Source organism: Mesoplodon mirus (genome assembly GCF_964341445.2).
Source record: "Mesoplodon mirus genome assembly, chromosome: 2".
Lineage (NCBI taxonomy): Eukaryota > Metazoa > Chordata > Mammalia > Artiodactyla > Ziphiidae > Mesoplodon > Mesoplodon mirus.
Window position 1 is genome coordinate 184,076,336 of NC_138977.1, and position 15,304 is coordinate 184,091,639.

A 15,304-nucleotide genomic window follows, 5' to 3' on the forward strand; every position below is an offset into this window, starting at 1 on the left:
ATCCTTTCAAATGAGTGGACAAAGAGATGTACAATAGCTATTAATGCAAATTAGGAGGAAAGCATAGTAAGGGCTAGGTATAGACATAAATATTCTTATCAATGAAGCACCTGATACTTACTGAAGAGAACAGGAAAACCTTCATGGGTGACATCAGAGCTGGGCCTTGCTTGAAAAATGAGGAGGATTTGTTTCTCTAGACAGTGCAGATCAAGCGTGGAAGTGTGGAAGTTTACAATAGGTTTAAGGAATAGTGAAGGTTGATGAGGTGCAGATGGATGAGGGTCATAAAGAGGGGCCAGTTGATTGTCATGTTTAGCATTTGCTTAATGCACACAGCGCAGGTTTGGGGTGGGAGATGAAGTAATCTGGTGGGTGTTTTAGCAAGACAGCTCTGGATGATGTCATACAGCTGAAAGGTAAGGGGAGGGAGGCAGAGAGGAGAGACTAATGATTGGGCGGCAGAGGTTAGGATCTAAGCCATGGCGCACACAAGGAGTTAACAGATGCAAGGAGATAGGTGCAGACCTTGTGGTGGCAGAAACTGTCTGCAAGTCTGAGGTAGTGGTGGTATTGCTTCTCCCTGTTTGTGCCCCCTTCACTGTCCTGTCCTGTCTCTCCCGACCCCAAAGTTTAGCTAATGTCTTAAAGAGGACTGTGCTTCTGGCTTGTTCTATACATTGCCATGCTCGTCAGGCACACGTTTTGTTTGTTTGTTTTTGAGGATGTCATTTATTCTTCTGATAGAAAAAAGAGACTGTCCCTGACGTACCACCTCTGCTGTTCAGTGATGAAGAAGAGAAGGAGGCACGGTTGGAAGTGAAACCGGTGGCTAAGAAGGCTGAGAGTGCCAAAGAGTCGTCAGAATTTGGGAGAACTAGTGTGGCTGAGGAGTCAGGAAAGGTGGACTTTTTTTTTCTTGTATAATCTGATATTTTTGTCTGTCACGTGTTCTTGTAAAACCCACACGCGCACACACATACCCTTACATTTTTCTACCACAGAAAACAAACGGCTCATTTGTTGAAAATTTTGAAAACACTGAAAAGTATGAAGAAGGAAATCTGTGATCCTGCCTTTCTGGGAGACCTTCAGCATTGCTCTTGCCTCTCCATCTCTTTTCTAGGCATATGTGCACACACAGTGATGTGCATTTTTCCCGTTTTACATTATTATGGTCATTATGTCAGTGTCCATTTTTCCTTTCTCTGTCTCAACTCATTTTTCCTTTCGGTTTTCTCTCTGCACGTCTGTTCTTTCTGACTGGCCCTCTTCTCCGTAGTCTGTTTCCCCTTGCTCTCTCCTAGTCCCACCTGTAGTTAAATTACAATGACAGCTTTAAGAAGATTTTAGTTTACCAATCTTTTACATTTAGTTGATGTTGGCTGTGAATTACAGAGTGAAGTGAAATTTGGCTTTCTTCTAAAGCATTAGCTTTCTTCTCCTGGGCGGACTGTCCTCTTCTGCAGGAGGCCTGTGGATAAGGCTGCTGGCTGCATCTGGGAATCAGCAGTTCTTTCAGTCTCTGTCTACTTTTTCTTTTTTTCTAACTTTTCTCCTACTCCCGTACTTGTGTGTGTTCAGCTATCTAGGTTTACTCTCTCTTCTAGGGCCTATGTGAAGAATGTTGCATATACTTTTCCTGTCGAGGCTTCTTGGGGCTACAGTGATGCGAACATTTTACCTATACCTGAATCACTGTGTGATTCCTGTTGTTTCAATGTGACCTTTTCTGTGTTGCTGTAGCCCGTTTTCCCCTTGAACTCTAGCTGCTTGTTGTACTGCTGTCTCCCTTGCTTGAGGATAAGCTTTTTGAGGATTGGGGCCATGTCTGTTTTGCTTTCCATTGCATCTGTGGTGCTTAGCTTATTACCTCGCACATAGTAGGCACTTTCAAATTTGCATATTTTCTTTAAAGAAGTATATATTTCCTTCATAGTTTAACCACTTTGAAATTAGGATGCACCTCACAATCGATGGCATGTTTAATTGGGAGTTTGTTTGTTTGTTTCTTGGCAGTTCATACAGGAACAGTGATTCTTACAGTCAATGGTATCTCGCCTGAAAGGTGGTGCTTGTTGAATGAATAAATGCTGCATTTTATGATTATTTTAGAGATTCTTCTAATTGCATAATACAGTATAAGCCTTGTACAAGTTGTGTCCAATTCTGTCAGTTAGGCCTCTCCCTTGGAGTTATGTGTTAGTTAAATACTAGGAAATATATGATCCGTTTCCAGTGATTGGCATTTGTATCATACCTGTGACTTCGAAGTTATTTATAGCTCATGAGCAACCTGTGTGGCTCAGAGTTATAACTGATATATATGTATCTTGGTTGGAAGGAGTTATAAATATAGGCTTTAAACTGTTTGGAAAAAATCATCTTTGATTATGAATTATCTGTACTAGACTCTCCATTGGAGTGGCCAATCAAGAATTGGCCTGAGTGTTTTGTTACCTGGGGATAGGTGTGATTAGCTGTCATGCCCTGAAACATGCAGGTGTGACAGTTACTGAATTAATGAGGAGCTTGGGAGGCCCCACAATAGAATTTTTGTTTCCAGGTGTTACTCATTTTTTTTCCTTACTATTTCCATTTTCAGGAAGAATCTCTGAATGTATCTACTCAGGAAGCAGCCAAGCATCCTGATTTATTTTCTGCATCATCCCCATTGGACAGAGGAACTAAAACTAGAACCAAAACTGTTCTTAGCTTATTTGATGAGGAAGAGGATAAAACAGAAGATCAAAACAGCTTCCAAGCTCTGAAGAAAGAAGTAGGAAAGGTGAGCAAAAAGCTGTAAAGGTTCAAATCTTTAGAAGGATAAAAGAGTCTCATTTCACGGTGTCAGGTCTGTGATGTGAGTTGCTGAAGAATGGAGGGTTCCAGCTTCTTCACATTCTTACCATCACTTGTTGACTTTTTTTTGATAATGGCCAAGTGTCGGTGACGATGTTGAGAAACTGGAGCCCTCATCCATTGCTGTTAGAAATGTAAAATGGTGCTGCCACTTCAGAAATCAATTTGGTGCTTCCTCAGATTCTTAAATATAAGAGTTACCACTTGACCTAGCAATTCCACTCCTAGGTATATAACCAAGAGAAATGAAAACATAAGTTCACACAAAAACTTGAATGTAATGTTCCCAACAGGTATTATTCATAATAGCCAAAAGATGGAAACAACTTAGATGTCTATCAGCTGATGAATGGATAAACGCAATGTGTTTTAGCCATACAATGGAATATTATTTGGCAATAAAAAGAGTGAATGACTGATACATGGTACAACATAGATGAACCTTGAAAACATGCTGAATGAAAGAAGCTAGTGACAAACACATTATGTATGAATTCATTTATTTGAAATGTCTTGAATAGGCAAATCCATAGAGGGAGAAAGTAGATCAGTGGTTGCCTGGGTCTGGGGAAAGAGGTGGACAGGAATGGAGAGTGACTGCTAGTAGGTTTGGAGGTTCTTTATGGCATGATGAGAATGTTCTAAATTTAGATTGTGGTGGTATTTGCACAGCTTTGTGAATATATTATAAACCATTGAATTACACACTTTAAATAGGTGAATTTTATCTCAATAGAAGTATTTAAAGAAGAGAAAACAGGCGATGGGCCATAGATTGCCAATAATTTTTTGTAAATCAAACTGAGGATATAGTCCATGTTGATATTTACAACAAATGTTTTATGAATTTTCTTATTATACCAGTAGGATAGCCCCATTTATAAATGAGAGCTACACACAGTGAATATGAATAATTTGCTATATTTTCTTCTAGTCTCTTACTGTGTTTGATTTTGTATATGATTTTCACGGTTGTAAAACTTTGAACCTTAGTTGCTATGTTACACTAATTTTTATGTGTAATCAATAATAATTATTAGTTAATTTTTAATGTGACACATTTTGTCAGAAGTGAGTTTTTTTGTTTGTTTCTGTCTGTGGTTGTGATACTAAAGAAAGGGAAGAATTTTAAAACGTCAAGTCTGGGGCATTATAGTATCAAACCGAGTAATGTGATAGTAACTTTCAAATGTCAGATACCCTAGCAAACAGAAAGAACTTGTTTGGAATCTGAAGGTAGTGGGGTGGAAGGTGGATGGGCATAGGGGAAGGTTGGCTGATGACACCCGTGCCAGCTCTTTGGCCTAAGATGCTGGTAAGTAGAAGTTAGGGGTATGTGCTTGACCACTCTGTGTAGTCTCTGGTATTAAGTCAGCTGCTGTCTCATTCTTCCCTTTGGGCATGAGATGGAGAGAACTTGTTTAACTTTATGAGTTTTCACCCCTAAAATGTTTCTCAGTATGGAACTAAGGATTGTTTTTTAAATAAACAGTTCAGATTCAGATACTACACAAAGGTTGAAAGATGATCTTTCCAGATTATGTATATGTTATCTGTTTTTGTAAATATATTCTCCACTGTTCTTAGTATCTCCCAAGTATTCCATTTTGTGACACTGTCATTCCCCTTCTGATGGGCACTCAGGCTGTGTCCAACCTTTAGCCACTATAAACAGAGCCACAAGGAATATCTTTGTTGTTTCATCTTTGTAGCTGTGTATTATTTCCTTGAGGTAAAGCCCTAGGAGTCTAAAATACATGAACTTCCCTCTTTTTTTCCTAGAGTCCTGATCCTAATGCCCACCCCAAGAGCACAGGTGTCTTTCAGGATGAAGAGCTCCTTTTTAGTCGCAAGCTTCAGAAGGACAATGACCCAGACGTTGACCTTTTCTCCGGCCCCAAAAAAAACAGGGTCAGTTCCAAATGGTTCTCCATGTCATAGCTTTGTTATTATGTTAAATATTGTCTCTGTAGCTCACCTGACTCTCTTTGTAAATTGTTTTTGTTTTGGATATTGAATTTAAGTTTTTTCTATTCTAGTTGTTAGAACCAAGTGTTGGGAGCCTGTTTGGGGATGATGAAGATGATGATCTTTTCAGCTCTGCCAAGTCGCATCCTTTGGTACCAGACTTTTGTTCTCAATACTGTGGTGTGTAGGAAGGCTTCTAGGAAAGGAAATGAATGTCCCCTTAATGTGACTAAGGAAAATGCTCACTAGTAAATGAACAGCAAATAACGTGCTCATGACGATGTTCAGGTTGTCTCCATCTTATGTTTCCTAACGTTAAACTATTAACTAACCCAGGCTCTCTTACCGTTTTACAAACCTGTTTGATTTTTAAGTTGTTCATTGAAAGACCAGTACATATGATATGGTGACAAAATATTCATGCCTTTCAGGTGCAAAGCTATAAATCTGAGTGTTAGGCCATGTGTGTCATTTCCCTCCCTTCACCAGTAGACTTTTAAGTACTCTCTATTTTCTCTTTATCACTGAGAGGACGCCTGGTCTTTAGAACTCTGTTTCTGAAATGCTGCCTTTAAATTTGTTTGTTCAACTCTCATTTGTGAAATGACTTTTAAAAGTCAGAAGCTATTTTCTCTTTTTGCATTATGACTTTTCCTTAAAATTTCTAAGATACTTGACAGACTTTAGGTATTCTTTGCTTTTGAAGATCCCAGAAAAGAAGAAGGTAGTGAAAAAAGACCACTCTGTTTCCTCTTTCAAGAACCAGAAACAGCCTGAATCCACTCCAGGTATCAAAGAAAAAGGCATATGGAAATCGGAAACACCTCAGGTTAGAACTGATCTCTTTAAGGACTTTCAGCTCTTGTTTGCATTGTAGTATAGTTTAATTGCATCATGCAGACCCGGGGTCATTCAGAGTTCTCTTAATTAAGGAGGAAATAGCAACTAGGACTACCTCCCTTTGTTTACTTTTTTTTTTAACCCCTGCTCAGTTCTCCTCTCCTCACTCCACACTGGTTCCATGAATCTATACTTATCATTATTACTTTTGGAGTACCTGCAAATTCGATTCCAAGATAGAGTTAAGGCAGGATTAAGATCTTCCCACTAGAACTCCATTTCTCCCTTTGGGCTACCTTGGAGTAGGGTTCCATTAGAATTAAATATGAATTATATCCACTTTCTTGATTCCCTCTCTGTGTTATGTCTTCTGAGATCATTGCTATTAGGCCTCCATCCTCAGCAGTCTTCTCTGTGGCGTTCCTCCTGAAGGCAGAGCAGGGCTAGACAGTGAGTTCTGGTCCTGGCTTACAGCTGTCCCCGGATGTCTCATTGAGGCCTCAGTGTTCTGAGCTGTGAAAATGAGGCACTAGGACTCACACATCTCCAGCGACTCATGTCTCAGCTTCTTTTGCTTCTAGAACTAGTGCATTAGGCTTGGGTGAATTTCTGTGTGCTCCGTAATATTTGCTGTGTGAGATAACCAGCATTGTCATGTTTCCAGCTGGTCCAGTTTTGGGGCTCTGATACACTATAATTCTTATGAATCTTATTCATATCTTTGTCTCCCTTTCCTCCATGTGTGGTCTTACAGCCTTCCACTTACACATCAGATAAGGAAGCACAAATGAAGTAATGTTAGTGAAATGTTTTGAGGCCCCAGGAGAGATTTTAATGCCTTTTCCATTATAGAATCATAGAAACCAACAGCTTTGTTCCATCACAGATTTATTTTCAGGCATATGTGTAATCCAAGAGACACTTTTCTATTTCCCCAATGGATTTTTAACTGAATGTAATTTCACACAGGACTCACCAGGTCCCGCTCCATTTAAAACCAAAGAGCCATCCCCTTGGATCTGGAAAATTCAAGTAATTATAACGTGTCTGGAACCTTCATTGCCTGCCTTGTGGCATCTGTAAACTTTCTTGGGTTTTCCTTTTGTCAGCTGCTGCCAGGCATTTTCTCATCTCTTCCCCACCCTCTGGTTGTTGCTTCCTGTGTGCTGCGTCTGTAACATCTCTTCTTTGGTCCTGTGGTGGGCACAGGGGTATAGCCCTCTGTTTTAATTCTAAGACTAGATCAGGAGACTTCCCTGCCTTTCTCTTTCTCCTCTCGTACTACATATTACATACACCAAGTCTTTCGTCATGTGTCACAGTAATAAGAGTAGACTGTTGTGTTTAAGAAAACATAGAGTAAGTTTCATTTTTCTTCTTTAGGCAAATTTAGCAATTAACCCAGCAGCCTTGCTGCCTACAGCGGCTCCCCAGATCTCTGGAACGAAGTCTGTTTTGCCAGAATTGGGTGTTCCTTCGTCTGAACCTGGGAGAATCCACAGTCTGGAAAGTATGCCCACTCTTCCCGGGAGTGGGGAGGCCGGCGTGAGTTTTGACCTTCCAGCTCAGGCAGACACCTTACACAGTGTGAACAAGGTGATGAAACCACCTTTGCTTGCTTGCCTGCTTTTTTTTTAAACCAGAACAGTTTGTATGTTTCTTCCGAGTTCATCAGTTGCACACGATAGGCTGACCCCGATTCCTTATTTGAAGGAGGCGCCTCATCTTTCCTTGAGCCTCTCTGCCCTCCTTCCACCTCCCTAGTTCTGTGTCCACTCTTCCACTGCCTGCCTTTTGTTACATTTGCATTCTGCTCAGTAGCTAGCTCACTAGCTCCTGGCTGCCACCTGGAGGCCTTCTGAACACTGAGCAGGTCATGTCTTTACTGTTTGCTCCCTCTGCCGTCTCCTCACTGCTCAAAGGAGGATGTTCAAGCTCCTTGGTTTGGTATTAAAGCCATTTACAGTCTGTGCTAACTGAAGCTTCCAGCTTTCCCACCAGTCGCCCCACACTGTCAGCCTAAGTCCAGCCACCAGGAACCATTCCCCAAACACACGTGCCCCAACGTGCTGCTGCCGTCAGCTCGTGCTGCTTCCTCTGTCAGGAATGCTCTTCCTCATCGACAGCTCTGCACAGACTTCACAGTTTCTGTGACATTTCCCCTCCTGCCCCTGCCCTGGGCTCCCTCTCTGAGATCCCGTGGCAATTACGTCCTGTCACACTGTTGCGTAGGACTGTGGACTTGTGCTGGATGGACCGTGACCTCTTTGAGGTTTTACTTTTATTTCAATTGGTTCTCTTCTATCCAGTCTTCCTTCTCTAAAAAAATCTTAGATGTTATCTGAGTAATCAACAGTGCCGAGGATGACCCTGCAAATACATTCATTTCAAGTGTTTCCAAACCTGTTTTACTTATGAAAAATAAAACATCCCTCCTTTCTTTTTTTTCTGTTAGCTTATTTTGTTGTTGTTAAGTTTAAATTGTTCCTGAAATAATTCATGAAATTTCCTCGACATAGGCAAAGTACAGTTAAGTACTTTGCCCAAAGTACAGTTAAGTACTTTGCCCAAAGTAGCTTGTGCCTTCTTAAAACTACTTGATGGTATATGTTGGAAAATATTACAAATACTGCATTATTGCTAATAAGTGACTCATATTTTGAGGTTATATTGAAAGTTCTGATTCCTAAGCCACATTTTTTTACGTGAAGTATTTAAAATTTGGATTTAGTGTTTGTTGACTTGAAGAAAAGAGCATCTGAGATTACCTTTCTGTCTTTATCATCTTATCTCCCTGTTTCTGGAGCCTGATTTTAGGCTATCCCCCAGTAAAACTTATTGCCAGAATCCCCCTGATTCTTTCTCGTTTTGAAAGATACCCACATATAAACTTAGGGCAGAGAAGGAAGGGTCCAGGGAGCGCTGTGGGACACAAGACAGTGTGGCACAAGCAGTGTGGCTTCCAGTGGCAGATGAAGCCTTTTGTATCAAATTGAACAGAAATTGCCCTCAAAAGACTCAAAAATGGGGGACACTGAAGGATTAAGAGTGAGTCTTAGAGTACTAGGAGCTATTAAACGCCTTTGGAAATCTTTAAGAAATAACCTCTTCTGTCTTAGATGATATCTCGATTGAGGGGAACCTGACAACCTAACAGTATTTTGAGTTGCTGATGATTTGCTATGTTAGTTTTGAGCACCTTTTAAAAAACCATCAGGTCAGTGTGTGGTTTTTGCCATTGCAGACCCGAGTCAAAGTGAGAGGGAAGCGCAGACCACAGACACGCACAGCTCGACGGTTGGCTGCCCAGGAGTCCAGTGAGGCTGAGGACATGAGTACCCCCAGGGAATTTATTGCACAATTGGCAGATGGCGTCATTTCACCAGATGGTCATCAGCCACAGCCCAGGGCAGCTGGTGGAGAAGACAGCTCTGAGGAGCCCATGGCAGCTGCCATTCCAACTTGGGCAGGTGGTCCTGTGCTTGGGAAAGACAGAAACCCCTTTGTGAAATCTCTGGGTCAACCTCTTGAGGATGACCTTTTTGATTCTGGAGATATCTTTTCCAAGGGCATTGCATCTCAGTCCACGGGGAGAAGAAAAGCCAAGGTGAAGGCAGCAGACAGCCTGGCCAACCCGGCAGGGGGAAGTAAAGAAAAAAGCCCCATGTTTCCTGCTCTCAGTGAGGCAGGCAGTGATGATGATCTCTTTCAGTCTGTTAAACCAAAACCAGCAAAGAAAACAAATCCTTTCCCTCTCCTGGAAGATGAGGACGATCTCTTTACAGACCAGAAAGGCAAGAAGAATGAGTCAAAATCCAACAGTCAGCAGGATGTTATCTCAAAAGCACAAGATATTTTTGAGGTAGGTAATAGGACATAACAATACATTTTTGTGCGGGGTTCTTTGTTAAGGAAAATACCTGATTGGGTCATTTGAGCCATAGATTGCTTTAAACCTGTTTGGTTGCTGCCCTGTATCTACTTGCTTAGTAATTATAATTAGGTTCTTTTATTAATAACTCTGAAACTTACTCAGAGTGGTTTTCTGTTTTGTTTCTGGCCATAACCATTGATGCAAGTGAATGGTTTTTATCTGGCTATTGCTGCAGTCAGCATAGATAAAGTAGCATCTCTACAGCTTGAGTGTTTAACCTCTGGTTCTTGGGGAAACAGGCCCTGGCTGGAGCTGATGATTTAACGCAAGCGGTAAGGCCTTCAGTGACGCTCTTCGGGCAGATGTTTATTGAGCATCTGGGAAGCGGAAGCACAAGGGGAACTAGGACCAGTGCTCTGCTCCGCAGAGCTCTCAGGGAGGGGAATTGGATGTAGACAGAGCCGCGTATAAATAACGTTTTCAGGTAATGTTAAGGGCCTTAAAGAAAACAACCCAGGGCAGTGGGGCAGCGTGATGGGTTGGGGTGGGAGGTGCTCCTTCAGGTAGGACTGGTAGAGAAGGGTTCTCTGTACGGCTCGAGGTTTAGCTGGGACTAGAAGAAAGAGAAGGACCATGCCAGGCAGAGATCTGGAGTAGCAATTCCAGATAGAGGGGCAGCTCACATGGCTGTTCCAGAACCCTGTGGCAGTTTTTATTTCTACAACTTGTTGAAATTAGCGTATGTAGTAAAGTAAAAACTTGATTTTAAATTGTTGTGCTTGTTTTTTGGCTTACAAGGATGATATATTTGCTACAGAAGCAATGAAGGCCTCACAAAAAACAAGAGAGAAGGAAAGAACATTTGACTCCAACTTGTTTGATGATAACATTGATATCTTTGCTGACCTAACTGTAAAACCAAAAGAAAAGTCCAAAAAGAAAGTGGAAGCTAAGTCTATATTTGACGATGATATGGGTAAGTTTAGTTTTCTACACATGACAGAGAGAGTCATTACCGTTCAGCGACTTGATATTTCTCCTGCTACCTTTGTCTTGACCCTTTCCTGGAAAATGTTCCCCAGTGGGTTTCCTTTGACTTGCTCTATACTCCTGAGATAGACTGAGGGTGGATAAGTAAATGGCTTAGTCATTTTGGTGAAACAATGTTTTGTTACGATGGATATCAAGGAGGTTGAAGGAGCCCAGAGTTTGACTTTCAAGTATAATTTAGCTTTTTTCTTAGTGTGCCCCCTGCCAATCATCTATGACAGATCTGAACACTGATGTCATGAAAGGAGGATCAGAAACTACCCCACATGCTAAAGTAGGCTGAGGTGGCTGCCTCGGGTGTGATGCAGTTCTAGCTGGAGAGTGAGCGTTAGTGGTTCGGAGAATGGAGGGGCAGTGCAGGAGGAGAGCAGGACTGTATAGGAAAGCAGGCTGTAACTCAGACTTTACCTCTCACCAAAGATCTTCTGTGTTTGTAAACATGTTCATTTTCTCTCCATAGCATAATGTCTACTTTATTACTGGGCACCAAATGCCCCATAACCCGAAATGTAGGGCTTCTGATATGTCCTGTGTTAGTGCATAGGGCTCGGGCTGAGGCCATATACACTTCCTACTCCCCCACCTCCTCTCTCCCAGTCTGGACCTTGGGGTTAACTGGGAGAAAGCTGGTACTGCAAAGCCACACTTTTTTGACTCCCCAAGCAAGTGTGCTCTGCCTCTACCTGCTTCCCACTACAAGGTACAGAAGAGACTTTATTACAAAAAAAGTAATACATGTTATAATAGATTAATGCTCTTGGTAAAATGTAAAAAGTAAAAAGCTAGCCCTAGAGGTAACTATTATTGAGAGTTTGGTGTGTCCCCTTTCAGACATGGTGACAGTAATATAGGTTTGTATACATATAAACGTATACTTATTTTTTCAGTGTTTTCCCATGTCAGTACATAGAGATCTACTTCCTTGTTTTTAGTAGTTGTGTACTGTTGCTTTATATTTAGCCATTAGCCTATTGAGAGTGATCTAGATTGTTTCTCCATTTTCTCTGTTACAAATGATGCCATAATCTTTAACATTTGTACATACATATCTTTATGTACACATGCTAAAATCTCAGTAGAATAGAATCCTAGCAGTAACATTACTGGGTTACTATCATTACTGAGTAAAGTGAGTCATGGAGCATTAGAGTCAGTGAAACATTAAACACAAATGTAGTCATAAAGACTTACATGCTTAGCGTTTAGGTGCTGCAAACAGATGCATTTATTCTGAAAGAGGGTGACCTGTGTTGGATTTCCCTTTGCTTATTTTTAGTGCCTTTTCCTTTTAAAACCCAGTGGGAAAAGAATGTAGAAATAAGTATAATGCATAGATGGTAAAGTCAGGGGCTGGATTGGAAATTCAGTTATCTTTCCACTTTTCCTCTCCTGCATGTGCACACACACAGCTTTGTAGCTGAGAAAATTATGCTCAGAGAGAAAATGTGACTTGTATGTGATCATAAAACTTAGTAGCAGAACCAGGACCAGAATCTAAGAGGCTTGGCTCTATCTTAGTGTTTTTTGGTATCCCATACTGTTGTCAGACTTGAGTCTTTGGTTGTTTGTGTAGATGTATCTTAAAAGCACCCATTTTCTTGCCTATTCAGCAACTCTTTTTTTCTTTTTCTTTTTTTCCTTTTTAAAGATGATATCTTCTCCTCTGGTATCCAGGCTAAGACAACCAAACCAAAAAGTCGATCTTCACAGACAGTGCCTGAATCAAGATCTGAACAGAAGGTGTCCAACATATTTGATGATCCCTTGAACGCCTTTGGAGGCCAGTAGAGTGTACAGGTGTACACTCTACATCCTTGTACATCCAGTGTACAGCTACATCCTTGAGTTAATGATGCTGTCTTCTGTGCTCACTGTCTTAACTGAATTATAAAAAGCATATACTGAAACAGCTAGCTCACTTCTTACCCAACGTACTTAGTATTTTTCTGGACTGGTTTTAATCATGCTTAATACTGCCAAACAGAAATAAATGTTTCACTGTTTCGTTATTGTTTTTGCTTTTTTAACCATATTTTGATTAGCCTTGGTGGGGCCATGGTTTAGGGTCATTAGAAAAGAAACCTATTTGTGCCTTTCATGGGTGGACAGGGACTCCCAGAGGTAGCAAATGCCAGACAGATGACCAGGAGTCTTCCCTACATGTATGGGAGCCCTAACTTAGAACCAGGGCACTTGATAGAGGAAGAGGATGAGAGATTATGTACTTCATGAGTCTTTGTAATAGGAGAGGAGGTTTTCTCTCATTCCACTGAATTCTGAAGATGCCTCTATAGGTCCACTAAAGCAAGATTTGGCAAACTGTAGTCCTCTACTGTCTGTTTTTGTAAATAAAGTTTTATTGGAAAGAACCATACCCATTCATTTATGTATTGTCTATGGCGGTTTTCACCCTACCTCCAATGCCAGAGTTGAGTGGTTGTGTCAGAGACTGGATGGCCTACAGAGTCTAAGATATTTTCTTTGTGGCCCTTTACAGAAACAATTTGCTGACTCTTGCTCTAAGGCATCCATTTCCATTCCTTGGAGCTTTACATTATTTTTTGAAAGAGGCAGAATGAGCCTTATTGGTAGGAAGAAGTGCTGAGGATGGAAATGTCAGCTTCTAGAGCACCACTGTTTCATAGAACTCTGCACTGATGGGAATGTTCTACAACTGTGTTGTCCATTGTGGATGGCTGATCACCCCCCCATCTCACCCCCTGCCCTTCTAGTCTGTTTTCCTGTGCTGTGCCATCTTGCTCATGAGTATTAAATCTGTAACCATGTCACAATCTTGTAAGCAGACCCAGTTGGCTTCACCAATTCTGAAGCCAGTAACTTCTTCCTTGGTTACTTTTAAGGTTGAATTGGGAATTGCTCATAGAGATTTTGTATAGCTCTCACACATCAACTGTTTGTCCAGCTCTGCTGTGAGAATGACCCAACAGCAGAAGAGGGTACATACTAGCTGCCTATTCCTTTTCCCTATCCCTTTAGTGCATCTTCCTTCTGTCCCTTACGTTACTTGTGTACAGTTTCCTGCTCTGAGCCCCATGTGGGATCTGACTCAGTAAGCATTTGTTAAACATGTTTTTCTTTTGGAATGATCAAATCTGCTGACCCATCATTAGGATTGATTCCAGGGAATTCAGGAGACAATAGAGTTAGAAAATAGGCAAATTGCTATTTTGAGAGGGTTGAAAGGGGGAGGGAACTTAACACTCACTCGTCCGATGGTAGGCACTTTTCATGTCAGTCTCCTTAACTCTACCAGATAGGTGTTGTCCTCATTTCACAGATGAGGCTAAAATCTGGAAGCAGAATGGACTAGCGGAACAAGTTTGGATTTTTTTATTGAGACCTAGATTTAAATCTGCCACCTAGAGCTGTTTGAGTATAGGCAAATTGTTTTACCTTTCTTAGCTTCTGTTTCCTTCTTTGTCAAGTAGGGGTTTCAGTACCCACCTTGCAGGATTGTGATGGGACAGAATATGCAAAGATCCGTGTTAACTGCCTGGTACTTGAAACACGGTAGATGATGATGGCGAGAATGAATGAACTGGCCAAGGTAGCAGAGCTTCCAATGTTGGAACCCAAGGCTTTAAGCGCATCCACCTGACTCCAAAGCTCCTCTCAGTTCTCCCTGACTGAGAGAGGTGGCAGGTTTTAGAAACTAAGGTTTTGCTTCAGTAAGATTCATTTCATCACAGGCACTCATTTAAGAATTTAGTATACAAAGATAATAATCATATCTCTGTCCTCACGGGGCTCCAGTCAACTCAGTATTAAAGAGTTTAAGAAGGAACCAGTGGCAAGAGAGCCTGAAGATGAGTGAAAGCACAGTCCCTTATCATATACCTCAGTGTATACTAAATGGTTTGTTGAATTATGGAGATAATTTGGTGGGTGGGGTCTCAGAGGGGAGTAAGAAGGGACAGGCAATGGAGATTAGGCATTGGGGTTCATTTTAGACTGGTTCCTCTGAGTCACAAGATAAGTGAAGCTGCAGTGAGAGGGAGATTACTGTTCATTGTCAGTTAAGTAATCCACCTAGTAAAATAGTAGGCCAGGAGGGCTGGAAAATCCGTAAGCCTTGGATTTAGAACACCTACAGGAAATGAAGATAAAAAGAAGCAATGGGGGCCCATGTCAGGCTGGAAGGTTTGTGTTGTCTGTTATGTTGTGCACCTGAGCTCAACAGCTTGGTAATTAGAACTGGAGATAAAAAAAAAAGGGTGGCTGGGCATAGCCGACTCTGCGATTTGACAACCCAAGGTACCCACTCAATTTCAACTCTACAATTCTCAGTAAATTGGATGAGGAATAAATGGATAAGATCTACAGAGCTTGTTTGCTTTCGCCCTTGCTTTCAACCAGGCATGGCAGTGTCCCCATGTTTCAGATGAGGTACGTGAGACCAGAAACGTTAGGGGTCAGTAAAGCGCAGGAAGAGTGATTTGTTTAAGGCAGGCCGGCCTGGACCTCACTAGAAGTGCACAGGCTCTGGAAAGGCCATCGACGGGGACTATCCCCATAGTACGTCGGGCACCTCTAAGAGCGCCTTAGGTTGGTCTCAGGGAGGGTGCTGTCCATACTCTCCTTAGGCCACAGGCCAACCCCACCGTTCTCGGAAGCCTGTGCGACTGGTCTCCAGCCCGCCCGCTTCGGCCCTAGTCAGCAGGCCACTGTTAGTAATACAGAATTAACATC

At 41.7% G+C, this 15,304-nt stretch overlaps 1 protein-coding gene across 11 annotated transcripts in view; it reads left to right on the top strand.

Moving 5' to 3' along the window:
• Positions 1-12,603, top strand: part of LOC309791971 (WASH complex subunit 2-like) — a 56,710-nt gene extending 44,107 nt beyond the window's left edge. For 5 of the 11 annotated variants that reach the window (XM_082601187.1, XM_082601183.1, XM_082601186.1 and 2 more), the window contains 10 exons: positions 748-903; positions 2,606-2,788; positions 4,645-4,773; positions 4,902-4,982; positions 5,537-5,659; positions 6,640-6,702; positions 7,054-7,266; positions 8,915-9,532; positions 10,343-10,520; positions 12,243-12,603. In XM_082601187.1, coding sequence (XP_082457313.1) covers positions 748-903; positions 2,606-2,788; positions 4,645-4,773; positions 4,902-4,982; positions 5,537-5,659; positions 6,640-6,702; positions 7,054-7,266; positions 8,915-9,532; positions 10,343-10,520; positions 12,243-12,382 — 1,884 coding nt within the window. In that variant the 3' untranslated portion in view covers positions 12,383-12,603. The remainder of the gene's footprint in view (positions 1-747; positions 904-2,605; positions 2,789-4,644; positions 4,774-4,901; positions 4,983-5,536; positions 5,660-6,639; positions 6,703-7,053; positions 7,267-8,914; positions 9,533-10,342; positions 10,521-12,242) is intronic. The other 6 variants (XM_082601191.1, XM_082601189.1, XM_082601190.1 and 3 more) reach the window with 3 other exon arrangements.
• Positions 12,604-15,304: the final 2,701 nt, after the last annotated feature.